The sequence below is a fragment of the Poecilia latipinna genome, unplaced genomic scaffold (genome assembly GCF_001443285.1).
Source record: "Poecilia latipinna isolate Pla-1442-1.1 unplaced genomic scaffold, P_latipinna-1.0 Scaffold3184, whole genome shotgun sequence".
In the NCBI taxonomy this organism is placed as follows: Eukaryota; Metazoa; Chordata; class Actinopteri; order Cyprinodontiformes; family Poeciliidae; genus Poecilia; species Poecilia latipinna.
The window spans coordinates 20,988-34,361 of record NW_015115800.1 but is presented as its reverse complement, the minus strand read 5'-3'; the positions used below and the strand labels follow the sequence as shown (position 1 = coordinate 34,361).

The following is a 13,374-nucleotide window of genomic DNA, read 5'->3' as shown; positions in this document are numbered from 1 at the left end:
AAAGTTCAATCTAACAAAATTGGTGTCAAACATTTGTACTAAGTTTGTGCAAATATTTTTTTGTTCATTTTAAAGATATTAAGAAAAATGTAATAGGAATGTTTGTAGGTTTGGGTAGTGAGGGGGGCTGACCAGCCCAGATGGAGCACAGTTCATTGACACCATCTCTGTTAGATTTGAATAAAGTGGGCTGTAACTTCACTCAGGTTCTGATATATAAGGTCAGAGGTCACATGGCGCCATGTGACCAGAAGTAAATCTGTGTCACATGCTGGGGAAATAATCTTTGATCTGAGCCTATGTGTCATTGTTTTGCTCAGTTTTAGCAAAAATATTATTACATTCAATATAAATCCATTTGTTTAGAAATGATTTAGTGATGCTGCCGTGTTGCATCATCACATTTCTTTTGAACATGTTCATCATCAGGACTGTTTTGCAACATTTGCCCTCTTGGTTGGACGTGGTTCCAGGACCGCTGTTACCTGTTTGTTGGTACTGAACTGGACTGGGCCGAGGCTGAGGTATGGCACCCTTTATGTTGATGGGAGTTGGTTCCTGTTATGAGTCAGTCTGAGCTTTAATCCTCTGTTAGAGCTCAGCAGGGACTCGGAGACACAGGAACAAATATTTAAGCCTGTGTAGATGGATTTTTATCCTGGCATTTAAAGTTCAAACGGTGTTATATAAACTCTCTAATAACTATGAAGCCCTGGTAGTTTACCTGAGAAAATTAATAAAAATATCACCAAAGTATTACAAAAATGTTATAGGGCCTTCCTGGTTGATTTTTATAATGTGAATAGAAATATTTGTCTGGAGAGCTTCTGCACTTCCCTCATGCTTCAGTTTAATGCGATGAGGACAGAGCGCGAGAGCCCCCTAGTGGAGGATGGAGTCACTACCAATCGGTCCCAGAGCTGATCCCTCCGCTTCATTTCTTCATTTGTGCGCAAAGTACCAAAAATTATACTGAAGTAAGAGTAGCACTACTTCACCACATTTTTACTTCAGTAAGTAAAAAGTAGTCATCCAAGAAATTACTCAAGAGTAAAAAAGTATTTGGTAAAAATAAAAAACTGATCAAATTATCAATCATTTAATATTTAAAAGATGGTCCAAAATATAAAGTTAAGTGGAAGTTTTGGTATTTTAAAAACAAAAATGACAATAATTCATATAAGTAACAAAAAATAAAATCAGGCCAAATAAATAATTTTTCCAAATTAAATTATAAAAACTTATGAAACTTTAATAAAAACTGCAAGTGTGTGTCTGTGTTCGGTGAATTTTTGGTTAAAACATGTTTGCTTTTCATTCAATGGGTAGAAAATCCAGAAATTTTACTGAAGAGTAAAAATACTTCATAATAAAATTACTCAATTGCATTTTTTCAACAAAGGTCAGAGTTCAGTAGTAACTAGTTAATTAACGCAACTCTGGCTACGGACCATGTACTTGTAGCATATATATTCATGAAATATTCAAATTTAATTCTTCTTTGGATTAAATTGGGGCATTTTAAAGTTTATAACAAAGTAAACTTTTACATCTGCAATATTAGTGGTTCATATTTCAGTTTATTGGCGTGTATTTAAAGTATTCCACAAGAGTGACAGGGACTCAAACCTGACTAATAAAATCAAGTGTTTTCCTGTTTCTGTTTTGTTAATGTACATAAAGTTAATGCAGTTAAGCACATATTATTATCTACTGCATTTAAGCGCCATATGATACTGAATATTTAAGTTTATAACGGTAATGCCTCAAAGCAAACGTGTTGGTGTAAAAACTTATTCTGCCACATTAAATGTAGCATGAGTCAATGACTTAACCTTATTCCATATAAATATATAGTTATTATAAGAATCAGAAATGAGTAATAACTAGCCTATAACAAAGCACAAGTATACACTTTAGCATTAAAATATAAGTTTAGTGCTTAATCTTGGACTTCTCTTCATACTTTCCAGTATAAACCAAGTTTACATCACTCTACTATTCTTAACTATATCAAATGTAGTTTATACATGTAAACTTCTAGTACACTGCCTCATTTCTAGAATGAAGTATTTGTAGTACACATGAATGACTTTTCGCTAAGCGGACTGCAGATACACAGATCTCAAAATAAAATGACATAAACATCATCACATGAAAATTAATAACTTTTCAAAATGTTGCTAGTTAAAAGTCTTCAATTCTTGATCTCAGTTGTTTCCATTTAGGAAGGCAAATGTCTCCGTTTTATTCTTTGCCATTGTCTGTATTGTTTCTATTGTTTTATGATTTCAACAGACTGAATCGTCCTTCGGTCTGTTGATGCACACGGTGCGTTGGTTCATCTGCATCTGATCTTCCTCTTCAGCAATACTGCATCAGCCATGGTGGAAACCTGGCCTCCATCCACAGCCAAGAGGAGTACGCTTTCATCAGGAACTTCATCTTCCATGTAGCAGGAAACAACAGAAGGGCCTGGGTTGGAGGATACGATGCAGTAGAAGTCAGGGCAGCTCTTACTCTGAAACAAAATCTAACATTCCCAGCCATGATTAGTGGTATTAGATGTGAGCTGGCCTGGAGCGTGTTAACAACGTGAAGCGTTTCCCTCAGGAAGGGACTTGGCAGTGGAGCGATGGCTCCAGGAACGACTTCACCATGTGGGGCTCCGGAGAACCAAACAACCTGAACACAGAGAACTGCATGGAGATCAACGTCAACGGTACGAGACAAAACTCCTCAGCATGCAGCTTTATACGCAATAAACTTCATTACATTTACTATGCTGCATTGCTTTTATTAAAAGCTTATTTTCACCCAACATAAAACCTGTTGGACTTAAAAGATTAGAACCAATGGAAGAAAAAAGGAATTCTGACTTTTTAATAAGAATTTTGACTTCTGAGCTCAGAAGATTAAAGTTAAAATTCTGTAAAAATGTCAGAATTATTTTTCCTTTTCAGTGGCCCTATTCCATATTTGTAGCATTTCCTGTTAGAAAAGAGAAATATGTGATAGTTTAATTTTTTTGTCCTGCTTCAGAACAAGACTGTGTCAGCGATGTCGTGTGCGACAGGAATAACGCCTTCATCTGTAAAAGACATCCGTAGCTGCGTCTCTGTTGGACTCCAAACGTCTCATCCGCATTTTTGAGCCCTAATAATGTAACTTTTTGGAGACATTTCCTCCCACCTGAATTTACTGCAGTTTAAACACAAATAAACATATTATCTTCTCAGCAGACTGTTTCTATCATTTACTGTTGGGTTTAGAATGAGTTGCATCACAAACATCACATTTAAGCTTTTTTCAATCACAATTTCAAATTTGAGATTCCCAAATAATATTTTTATCTGATAAATTATACCTGAGAAGGAAAACGAATCTAAATTTTAAATGGTGGATTTATTTAGGCTGGTGTTTTCCTGCAGGAAGTAGGTAGCAGTAAGATATTGAACTATTGAACCAGGAAGTCTGAGGATAAATGGGCCGTGAATGAACACTAACCCACAGCATACCAACAGGTTTGTTACACTGGTTTAAAGACAACCAGGTGTCGGATTTGGTGACTTCATCATGGACTCCTGATCCGTCTGACAGGCAGAGCTGGAAATGTGTGTGTGAGCAGTTTAAAGAAGTGTTGCCAAACACCAGAGGTGTGAATGCATCAATTTGAAGAAACTTAAAAAATGTCATTCTGAAAACATTTAACATGTAAATATTTTTGTTAATCCAAACTCATTCCACAGCGTGTTCCTGTATTATGTAATAATTGTCACATTTCAGAACAAACCGGTTGATAAAATCATGTTAACATGTTTATTCTGAATATGTGACTCCTCAGGTTTCCTTCAGTCTCTTATAACATTTTGTTTGGCATTTTTAGCCATTATGAGCATCAGGTTTTACTGCATCTGCTCTTCTTTATGTATAGATATTATGTTAATATTGACAGGAAACAGTTTCCCTTCTAGATTCTGATTTAAACATTTTCTTCTGCACATTTTCTTGCTGTGAACCATTTTTTATATTTTTTTCTCATCAGTGACTCCAACAGTTGATTTAAATGAATCTGTCATCAGTGGTAAACTGTGCAGATCCAACTTACACAGATTTCATGATGTTTTCATGGCAGAGAAACGTTTCACATGAACAGTTTTCCTGCAGCAACAGGAAGCTGCAGATCAGGTCTGACAGGTGATTTTGTTGCAGATTTGTTTTTAAAATCCCATCTTCAAATTTTTAACTCTGATTCCTGGGTGGAAGCGTCAGTGGAGGTGATGTTCTCTGCAGCGTTATCTTTTCCTGAGATAACAATTAAACATAAAGAACATCATGACTCCAGATACATTTTGTTTTGTAATTTGTTTTAAACTTTTCTATATGGTTTAATTTGTTTTACTTTCGTGAAACCAGGTTGCTGTGAGTTGGAGATTTTCTTGCAAATGAGGTCTGGATCTCAATTTAACCAAAACCTGGTTAAATAAGAGAAATGAAGTAAATCAATAATAAAAACTTGAGTGATATAAATGTTGCGCATGAGGAGCTTCAGAAACCAAATAACCCGTTGGTTAATCTGCCCTGACAGACCAGAGCTGCTTTTCTGCAGAAACTGATGAGTCTGTAGCCTTGAAACTAGAGACACAACAATTAAGTTTTATTTTTCACAGATTTGAAAACATTTGTTTCATTCCTGACCGAGCCAGTACTTCCTTACTGCAGCCTAAAAGCCGAGTAGCTGTCGCCATGGTTACAGTTGGGCTGCTGTAAAAGTACTTCCTGTTGAAACAGACTTAGCTCTGATCCGACAAAAAAATAAAACATTTTAGCTTTTTTCCAAATCCTCTGAATATTCCTCCTCAGACTTTATATCTAAAACATCATTATGCATCCAGGAAAGAACTGAAACATGTCCTCCACCAGCCGTTGTATCCTGTATGTCGGAGGTTCAAAACCAGGTTAATATCATTCAGCCTGTCAGTATTTGGACTCTTTAGTTTGCAAACAGAACATTACTGTTGATAGAAGTTCACACATCAAGAACTAATTTATCTCCATAAATAAAGAACTTAAAGATATTAACCGATGTGTTTGTTTGCTGCTTTATAAAATATGTCGCATGTCAAGAAATGCTTCTTGACAGGAGTTCCTGTAACAGCAACATGCTTCCTCGTTACAGGAATAAAACATGAAATGTCATCCTGGGTTCTGCATTCCAGCATCAACTGGCTATTTAAGGTCTGTTCTCCAAACTGGGATCGTCTGTCAGGATTTAACGCAGCAAAGGTAACATCTGACAGCAGCTTCATTTTGTAATGATATTTTTCTTCTTCTGTTGAACTGAAGCTGTTTAGCAGCCAGACAGTCTCTGATGTTCAGGATGGATTCGTGTTTTTATTTAGCTTTAATGTCTCTCCTCAGATGGCGTCTGGCTTTCAGTTGGTGTTCCTCCTCGGCTCCATCATCGGCCTCTTGACTGTTAGAGCTGTGAGTAAAATCAGCTGTGATTATTTCAGTTTTAACACTTTAAGATGTGGAGAAAATGACAGAAGGAGGAGAAACTTTGGACGAGAATGAGACATGAGATCCAACGGGTTTCTGGTTCCAACTTTGTGTTTCTGTTTCACAGGCGCCTGCTCAAAGTGACGGCCAGGAGAAGGCAGGTTGGTGCTTCTCCTTCCTCCCCTGCAGTACTGGACTGAGCTTTACTTTTAAAATACATTTCAAAAACAAAAAGCAACAGAAAACAGCAAACAGAAAAGCAAAAAGTATGACTTTCCATCATTCAATTTGTGCTTTAAATTAAGGGGACCTCCTAAGGGGACACTTGAGTAAAAACAATTAAAAACAAACTGTCCAGATACTGTCTGTTGCTCACCACATGTTAGTATCTGGTGTGCATGAGTTAGTATGGGGTGCACAGCAGACCGTATCAGGAAAGTTTGTGTTTTTTTTTTACTTGAATGTCTTTTTGGGGACTCCATAAGTTTGGTTCCAAAATTTGAAAAACATTTTCAGAAAACTCAAAAACGTCTAACTCTGAGAAAAATGCTCCATATTTCTAAAAGAACAGGAGAGAGACAGGCAGAAAATGTCAGAAAACGTAAGTCTCTCATGAAAGCTGGACTTTGTTGAAAAAAAAAGCTATGAAGAGATTAAACTAGACAAGACATGAATGATCATTTCTATGAAATAAACCCAAATATTTTAGCTCAGTAAAATATTTACTGAGACATAAAAACATTCCTTATGTCTCCGTCATAAGTAATAAAACGGTAAGCATTGTGATAACTGGCTATTGCAGAATACGAGCAACTAATTTCTACTCCCCTGACGTCTTCTTCTGTCTGTCACCATTCTGTTGCAGCTGACTGTCCTGCTCGCTGTCCGTCGGGTTGGACACAGTTTGGATCTCGCTGCTTCATTTTCTATTACCAGTCCAGGAAATGGTCTGATGCAGAGGTAGAGGACAAAACTCAGCTAGCTTACTGTTGGAGGAATAACAGATTCTTCTGGTGCTGAATGAGGAAGGAAACCAGTTTGGTGAATCGAATCAGCAGCTGCTTGCATGAATCAGGATGTTGTCACAAAAAAACATCCGACTTCAACCTCATACTGTTGCAAATCTTCAGATATGCTATCAGGAAGAACAGAAAAAACAAACCAGAAGCCTTTCATGGTTTGTAAATCTCAAGGTTAACTGAAAACAATGGAACTGGAAACTTTGAGCACCAAATGAACCACAGTGGAGTTTTCCTAATACCCTGAGAAAAACACATTATCCCTCTTCCAGACTTTTAAAACTAATCTATCCAGAATAAATAATTACATATTACGCTTCTTTTATGCTTACATCCTAAAATTAACAGCAAAATTTCAAATGATTCAGGCCTTCCTTTTTTATCAAACCAGCTGTGTAGATTAATTGCTAGTTTCTGAGAGTTTGTGATTATAAAGAGAACTTGGTATCATCTGCGTACGGATGTACATTTATGAATGACACAGTTAACAGAAAAATTCATGAAAAATATGTGATCAAACACAAAACCCTGGAGAACTCCAAAACTAAACGTGTGTAAGGAAGAATTATTGTTTACATCAATTCAAACATTTTGGGGCCAAAACTGTGAAGTTCAAAGTGCGAATTGGCCACAAAACGTCCAGCATCAATGTAGGCTTTAAGTAGAAAGCATGGTGAGTTTGTGGTTTTACTGAAAACATCTTCATGAAAAAAGGCTTCATGAATGAGAAACAATTTATGTTGTACCAAACATTATTTTATGAAGATTTTATTTGCATATAAAAATTTTGGCCTAAAAAAACTTCTTGGCCCAAGAGCTCTTGCAGGCTCCATTATAGAAATGTGAGCAGAGTCCAAGTTTTTTCTAGAAAATCTCTGAGATTAGTTTGTGTGTTTTTTCTCCCACATGTTCTACTTTTGGAGCTCAAAAATTTCCAGTTTACTTTCTAGAAAATTTCAAAAATGAACCTCAAAATGTCTTAGTTTTCTGGCAGAAATGTACTTCCTTGCTCTTTTTTCTACCCCTATTACGCCATCATAGACAAAATCTATTTAGATATGTGTTCTTAACTTAATTTCTTTCACTCAACCACATCCGATCCTTTGCCTTTCAGAAATTCTGCATTTCTATTGGAGGGAACCTGGCATCGATCCACAGCTCTGATGAAAACACCTTTGTCAGTGACATGATCAACAGAGCCTCCGGTTCTCGTAATACCTGGATCGGAGGCCATGACGCCGTCGATGTAAGTCTTACAGACACTCAGAGTTTGGTGCAGATCCTGCAGTCAGTGAAAAATAAACTGGTCTTCATTGTTGTGTTGTCACTACATTTTGTTGAATTTTATATGCTGATCTTTGTTATCAGGAGAGAAGATGGCTGTGGAGCGATGGATCCAGCTTTGAGTATGCGCACTGGTACAGCAACCAGCCAGACAACTCTGGAGGAAATCAGCACTGCCTGGAAATAAACTATGGAGGTAAACAAATATTTACTTGCCTTTAAATTGTTTATTTAATCTCCTGTTTGCTGATAAAACTGGTGGATCATTCGTAAGTCAAACACTAAAATGACTGCTCATTTTTTCCCAAAAAATCCCCAAAACAGGAGACTACTGGAACGACATGCCGTGCACATACAGCAGGCCATTCGTTTGTTCCCGGGATCTCTGAGGCAGCCAAGAACATCTCAGGCTTCATCTGAGTTACTGTTCAAGTCAAATTCAGCTGTGCACTTTTAATTTGCTACTTCTGTTCATGAAATTAACTCAAAGTGATTTTTTTTCTTCTCATCTCTATAAAATTCTTCAAATATAAATTTGGTTATTGGGATCTTTTATGTTGGACAGATTATTTCTTTCCTTAAGGACTTTAAAATCTGAATAAAACTGAGTGGTATGATTTGCCTGGACCTCTTTTCTATGACTTTTGAATTTTTCTTGAGGATCAGGTGAAAAGCGAGATACTTAAAGATCTCTTGATGAATAACCCCGGTTTATTTCGCATGACTTCCTTTGTGGATCAGAAAATGGAGCAAAGTGAAGAGCTATACATCTTTCAGTGTATATTAGTAACGATGCAGCAGCTGCATTACGTCAAAGCCTTTAAAAGTCCCAGATGTTTTTGCAGCTGTTTTATGTCCTGACTGAAGGATGCTGCTGTGTTGCTGATGCATCGTCCACTTTAACTAAACAGATACTGTTTAGCCAAATAATACATTAATCTAATTTGTTTGTTGTTGTTTTAAAAAAAAGACATGGTAGTTGGTGCTAAATAAAAGACTAATATGGAAATGCTCACCGTTTTTAAACAGAAAGCAGCAAATTTGTGTTAAAATGTCGCCCCCTGGTGGCTGATCTAAAGCATTACATAACTAACTCTAAAGGCTTGCAAACTGTCTTGCTTCCTTTGGTCCAATATTGATAATAACAATGTATTTACCGATAGGAAATTATACAAGCAATAGTCCACACAGTATGGAATTTACTATTTGAAACAAGATTAAAATTAGACTTTAAAAATGTGATAAAGGCCATATCTTAGTCTCTATTTTCTTATTGCACATTAAAAATGAAAAATTCTCTAAACATTCCTGAAATATAAAAACCAGACATTTTTAAGTATCTGTGTTAGATTACTATAAAACATAAAACTATAACTTCTAACAAGTATAACGTTACACTTAAAACTTTAATATCATCTGAAAGTAGTGAAAACAGCAGATTTCTGAACTTATAAGAACAATTCTGGAAACCCAAACTAAACACGGGTCGCATGTAACGTATTTCTGGGAACTCTGTAACTGACAGCCATCTTAGTATGCAGTTGCTATTTTTAAATGGAGTTAATTTTATAAATATTGTTTGAATTTCTGTCAGTAATAAATATTTCAGTTTTATTGTGTGATTATAAAAAGAGCAAAGAGACAGATAAATCCCCATGCTCCCTGGAATGATGCTAACTAGCCTAGCATGTTGAGCACAGCGTCGCTCACCTTTTTCACAGGGCGGGGAGGAGTTAGGCTGGGCTGGGTGGCTGGCTCTGCTGCTTACTCATCTGTTGTTCAGTTGGCACAGGATACAGGGACAAGTTAAATGTGTGAATATCTTGGTAAATGTTTTCCAACATTGATTAAATGCGGGTGAAATGGAGATTAACAGTATGAAGCTGAGCTAACTAAGCTAACAGGTTCATACTCAAACACTAGTTTATCCAGCTCTGTTGGAGAAAAACTGGGTTACAAATTTACAACCTTGTTTGTCTTCGTTTTCTTTTGAAAACCTGACTATTATTTTTATTGGTAACAGTAATTTCTGAACACGCGCGATACTTCTTCTTCTGTAGGGTGTAGCTTATAATCTTTGTGTATTACTGCCACCAATTGGACAGAAGTGTAAACACAAGTTTAACTCACCCCATCTTCAAAACCCTTATTTGATATTAATCAATTAAATTCTCTGCTAACTTTGTGCTTTTTAAGTACTTTATAAGTGCTTTAACTACACATTCTGATTGATGCTTCCCTAATTTAGCAACCATTGTTACTGAAAGGCTTGTTGCCTTTTCCTTTCTCATGCATGTTTTCTACATTTTATCAAGCATGTTCAACCTCTCATTTCTTTACAGTGGGCATTTTTCTACAATATTTAAATCACTACTAAGACTTGTAAGCCCAATCCTCAACCTATTCATCCATATTTCCTCTTGCCTCCTCATTATATTAACCTCCTGCTGATGTCTTTGGATGTTGCTCCAATATTTCCATATATTTCATTACCTGTTCCTCCTGCAGCAAAAAACACCCACAACATGATGCTGCCACCTCATACTTCATAGATAGGATGACAAGCATCCGTGTTTCCTCTCTAAATGTAGCGATGGTCAGGGTTGCAACTACATATTATTCAGGTGGAAATCAGTGAGGTAAACAAAACTGTCCCATTTAAAGCTATTTAAATAGAACATAAAGTTCTATTTTTCTCAAATTGAAAGTGAAATTTCTCAAAATGTTTCAAAAAATCCCATTGATTGATAGCTGCAGATCTGCAACAAGAATGCCAATAAATGTGTCTTTAAATCAGTAAAATGATAAGAGGAATGTGAAACAGCTGATTTGTCTTCATTTATTTTTAAGTGTAGTTTCAATTTAAAAAAACTCTGTGTGTAACATGAGTGACGGGATGAGGGAGGAAGGAGGTACAGGCTGAGAATGTCCGACGTTTTCTAATTAGAAAAATAAAACGACATCAGTGACAGACTTGGTTACACCAGGATGATGAGTTCATTCCTACCGTTTCAATCAAAGACACAGTGGCTGAAAATGCACCAATGTGATCAGTCATGTACATCAGATCCACAGAGGAACACCTCAAAACATCGGTAGTGTTTGGAACAATTACAGATTCAAATAACATCTGAGGCTGGCAGCCAGCTGTGCTCTGTGCCTGCTGGGAAAACGATGAAGAAAACGGTAAAACACAACTTCTAATGATTAACCTGATTATAACGAGCATCTTGCACTGAAAGAAACTTCACTTTGAGTCGGGGTGAAAAGTGTCGTTAAGAAAACAGCTGGAAAGGTCAAACATACAACGATGAGGAAGGAGGCTTAATGCACACGTTATTCCCAACCGGAGCGGAGGCGACGTTCCTCCAGACTGATGCCGGAAGGTTCCGCTCCGCGTCTCCTCACATGCGATGCTTACGGCGCCGAGTAGATATCCAATAAGATTAACTCTTTAGGAATAAATGGGCTTGAGGTTCCTAAGGTCCCTTCAAGCACACACATCAAAGAATACAACCACATCTCACGCTATTCTTTAAGCAGGAAGCACAGCGGCTCTGCCCCCCACCGCCGCCGCCGCTCAGAGTCCGTCTAAGACACGGCGTCTCGGTTCCCTACGCGTAGACTCCCTCCGCTCGCCACCAGGTTGCGCAGCAGTTTGCAGCGGCCGGCCAGGTAGTCCTCCTCGTCAACATTGACCAGCAGTTTGATGGCCTCATGGCCCACGGCCTGCTTTAGGGAATCCGTGATAAAGACCCCTTTGAGCGCCTCCAGCAGTGAGCCGTTGATGTAGTCCCTCCAGAAGGCATCCAGGTAGGTGAGCTCCGAGAATTTGATGTCGCAGATGATGGAGCCCAAGTCTCTGGATTTCAGGATGGTGTTGGCCTGGTTGAAGCGCTCAAACTGCCGCTCCACCGCCTCCTGCTTGTTGGAGAAGATGTTCCCTTGGAGGGCCGACTCGTGCTGGCAGTACTCTGCGCGAACCCGAAGACGAATATCTGAAAAGGAACCGACATGAAAATGATCCCATCTCTGCACAGACATCAGTTTCCCCCAGTGCATTATAAGCCTGGCGGGCCTCCAGGTTTTCTCTTTCAGCAGACTAAGGCTTGCTAGTTTATTTGTTGTAATTTATCATGCGAATAATTGATTTATTGCTTCTTGAAACAGGCCATAGCATGATGAGTAAGTGAACACACTGGGAGGGTGAGGTCAGTCTTTTTTATTCCCTCTGTAACCACTGCCCGTCTTTACTGCTCTACAATCTAACAACTTCAGCCAATAAAGTTGCTGGTGGACTGCCTTAGCACCCCGAGGCTGGCAATATTTCTGGGGAAACCCTGCATTGTTACTTCCTGTTGTCCTCTCCCTGTCACTGAGCTGAGCTCAACATAGAAGTCAGATTACGTCATTTCTTCTTCTGTGGTGTTACATACATATCATACCACTGATTCCACACATCAGGACTGGCTGGCCTTGCTCAGGTTTATACGCTTATGTCCTACATGGACATAAACGTTCCTTCTCACTAATATAAGAGATAATATCAGTGTTACATCCTCACTAATATAACGGTTCTAACAGCCGCCTCTGAGCTGTAATCCTTTTCATTCTCACCACAGGTTTGCTTTTCTTTGCAGTCAGCAGATGAATTACTCCTTTTCCGCTTGCGGTGCGGCGCCGGAGGGCTCGGCTTGGTTCGGGGAGAGCCCACATGTGATCCTGATGGGGAGCAGCATATGAACGGCTGTGAACCTATGAAGTGGAATCATGTTTAAAACTGTTAGGAAACCATCTCAGCATAAGTTAAAGAGCTCTTTGAAGGAAAATATTGCTGTTTGTTGTTATTAAGTTGGTGTTTTTGCCAGTGGACTGCTGTAAACTTGGCGGGCGGGACGTTTCCCACGCAGACCCACCTGTTCTTCTGTGGGCTACGGCGTCTTTACACTGCTCTGATCCTCTGGGTGAAATGTATCGCACAGACGTTTCCTCCAGGTACTTGTCAACAGGATCTGGGCACACTGGAAACAACTTAGTTAGTAGCTGATTTCTAATGCAAACCTCCAAACTAATAGAGAAGAACCCAAATGCACCAGCAATCATTGAATGTTCTTAAAGAGACAAAAAAAAAACCCTACAAAGGCTCAGAATCCAGTTCATCCTAAACTCTTGAATGTAAATCAAGTTTCCAGTCCCTAGATGGCAGCAGTGTTCAAATTAATCAACAGGCTGCCTGTTCACTGTAGAAGAGGAAGCAGCCTACACAGGCTACAGAGGAGGAGGTTTGTGACAGTCCAAAGAAAAACAGCAGCAGAAGCAAGTAAAGCAAGTAATATTATGACTATTTTTGTCATTTAAAGAGAAAACTGTTAGTCTGGCCAAAACAGACCAGGTGAAAGCCTACATGACCCTCGAGGTTAGTGACTGCTAGGGCTGTAACGATTCCTCGAATGATTCGAGTACCTTGATTATTAAAATTCTTTGAGGAAAATGTCTCTGCCTCAAAGCTTCGTTAAATTAAGTTTTATGACGGTGAAGTTTCCGGCGTTTTACGGCACAAATAAGCATC

General features: G+C 38.4%; 3 protein-coding genes across 3 annotated transcripts in view; 2 read left to right on the top strand and 1 right to left on the bottom strand.

Annotated features, from left to right (window-relative positions):
- Window positions 1-416: 416 nt before the first annotated feature.
- On the top strand, window positions 417-3,241 carry LOC106940336 (galactose-specific lectin nattectin-like; the record flags this gene model as incomplete). The annotated part of the gene is made up of 4 exons (XM_015023053.1): window positions 417-524; window positions 2,369-2,503; window positions 2,614-2,722; window positions 3,043-3,241. Coding segments are annotated over 4 exons (420 nt in total), but the record flags the coding sequence as incomplete, so codon positions are not given.
- Window positions 3,242-5,142: 1,901 nt separating this feature from the next.
- On the top strand, window positions 5,143-8,194 carry LOC106940334 (galactose-specific lectin nattectin-like). Its single transcript, XM_015023050.1, has 7 exons — window positions 5,143-5,286; window positions 5,422-5,487; window positions 5,630-5,663; window positions 6,368-6,462; window positions 7,636-7,767; window positions 7,890-8,001; window positions 8,130-8,194. Exons 1-7 carry the CDS (start codon window positions 5,194-5,196, stop codon window positions 8,192-8,194), a joined length of 597 nt encoding a protein of 198 aa, XP_014878536.1. The 5' UTR covers window positions 5,143-5,193.
- Window positions 8,195-10,628: 2,434 nt separating this feature from the next.
- Window positions 10,629-13,374, bottom strand: part of dedd (death effector domain containing) — a 15,258-nt gene continuing 12,512 nt past the window's right edge. The window contains exons 3-5 of the mRNA XM_015023054.1: window positions 12,722-12,826; window positions 12,423-12,560; window positions 10,629-11,803 (exon numbers count right to left, since the gene is read on the bottom strand). Coding sequence (XP_014878540.1) covers window positions 11,397-11,803; window positions 12,423-12,560; window positions 12,722-12,826 — 650 coding nt within the window. The 3' untranslated portion in view covers window positions 10,629-11,396. The remainder of the gene's footprint in view (window positions 11,804-12,422; window positions 12,561-12,721; window positions 12,827-13,374) is intronic.

Excerpts from the sequence above, each read along its gene's own strand:
- LOC106940334 (XM_015023050.1), top strand. The coding sequence starts at position 5,194 with ATGTCATCCTGGGTTCTGCATTCCAGCATCAACTGGCTATTTAAGGTC. Across the intron at positions 5,287-5,421 it reads CAGGATTTAACGCAGCAAAG|ATGGCGTCTGGCTTTCAGTT; the intron begins GTAACATCTGAC and ends GTCTCTCCTCAG. Across the intron at positions 5,488-5,629 it reads GCCTCTTGACTGTTAGAGCT|GCGCCTGCTCAAAGTGACGG; the intron begins GTGAGTAAAATC and ends TCTGTTTCACAG.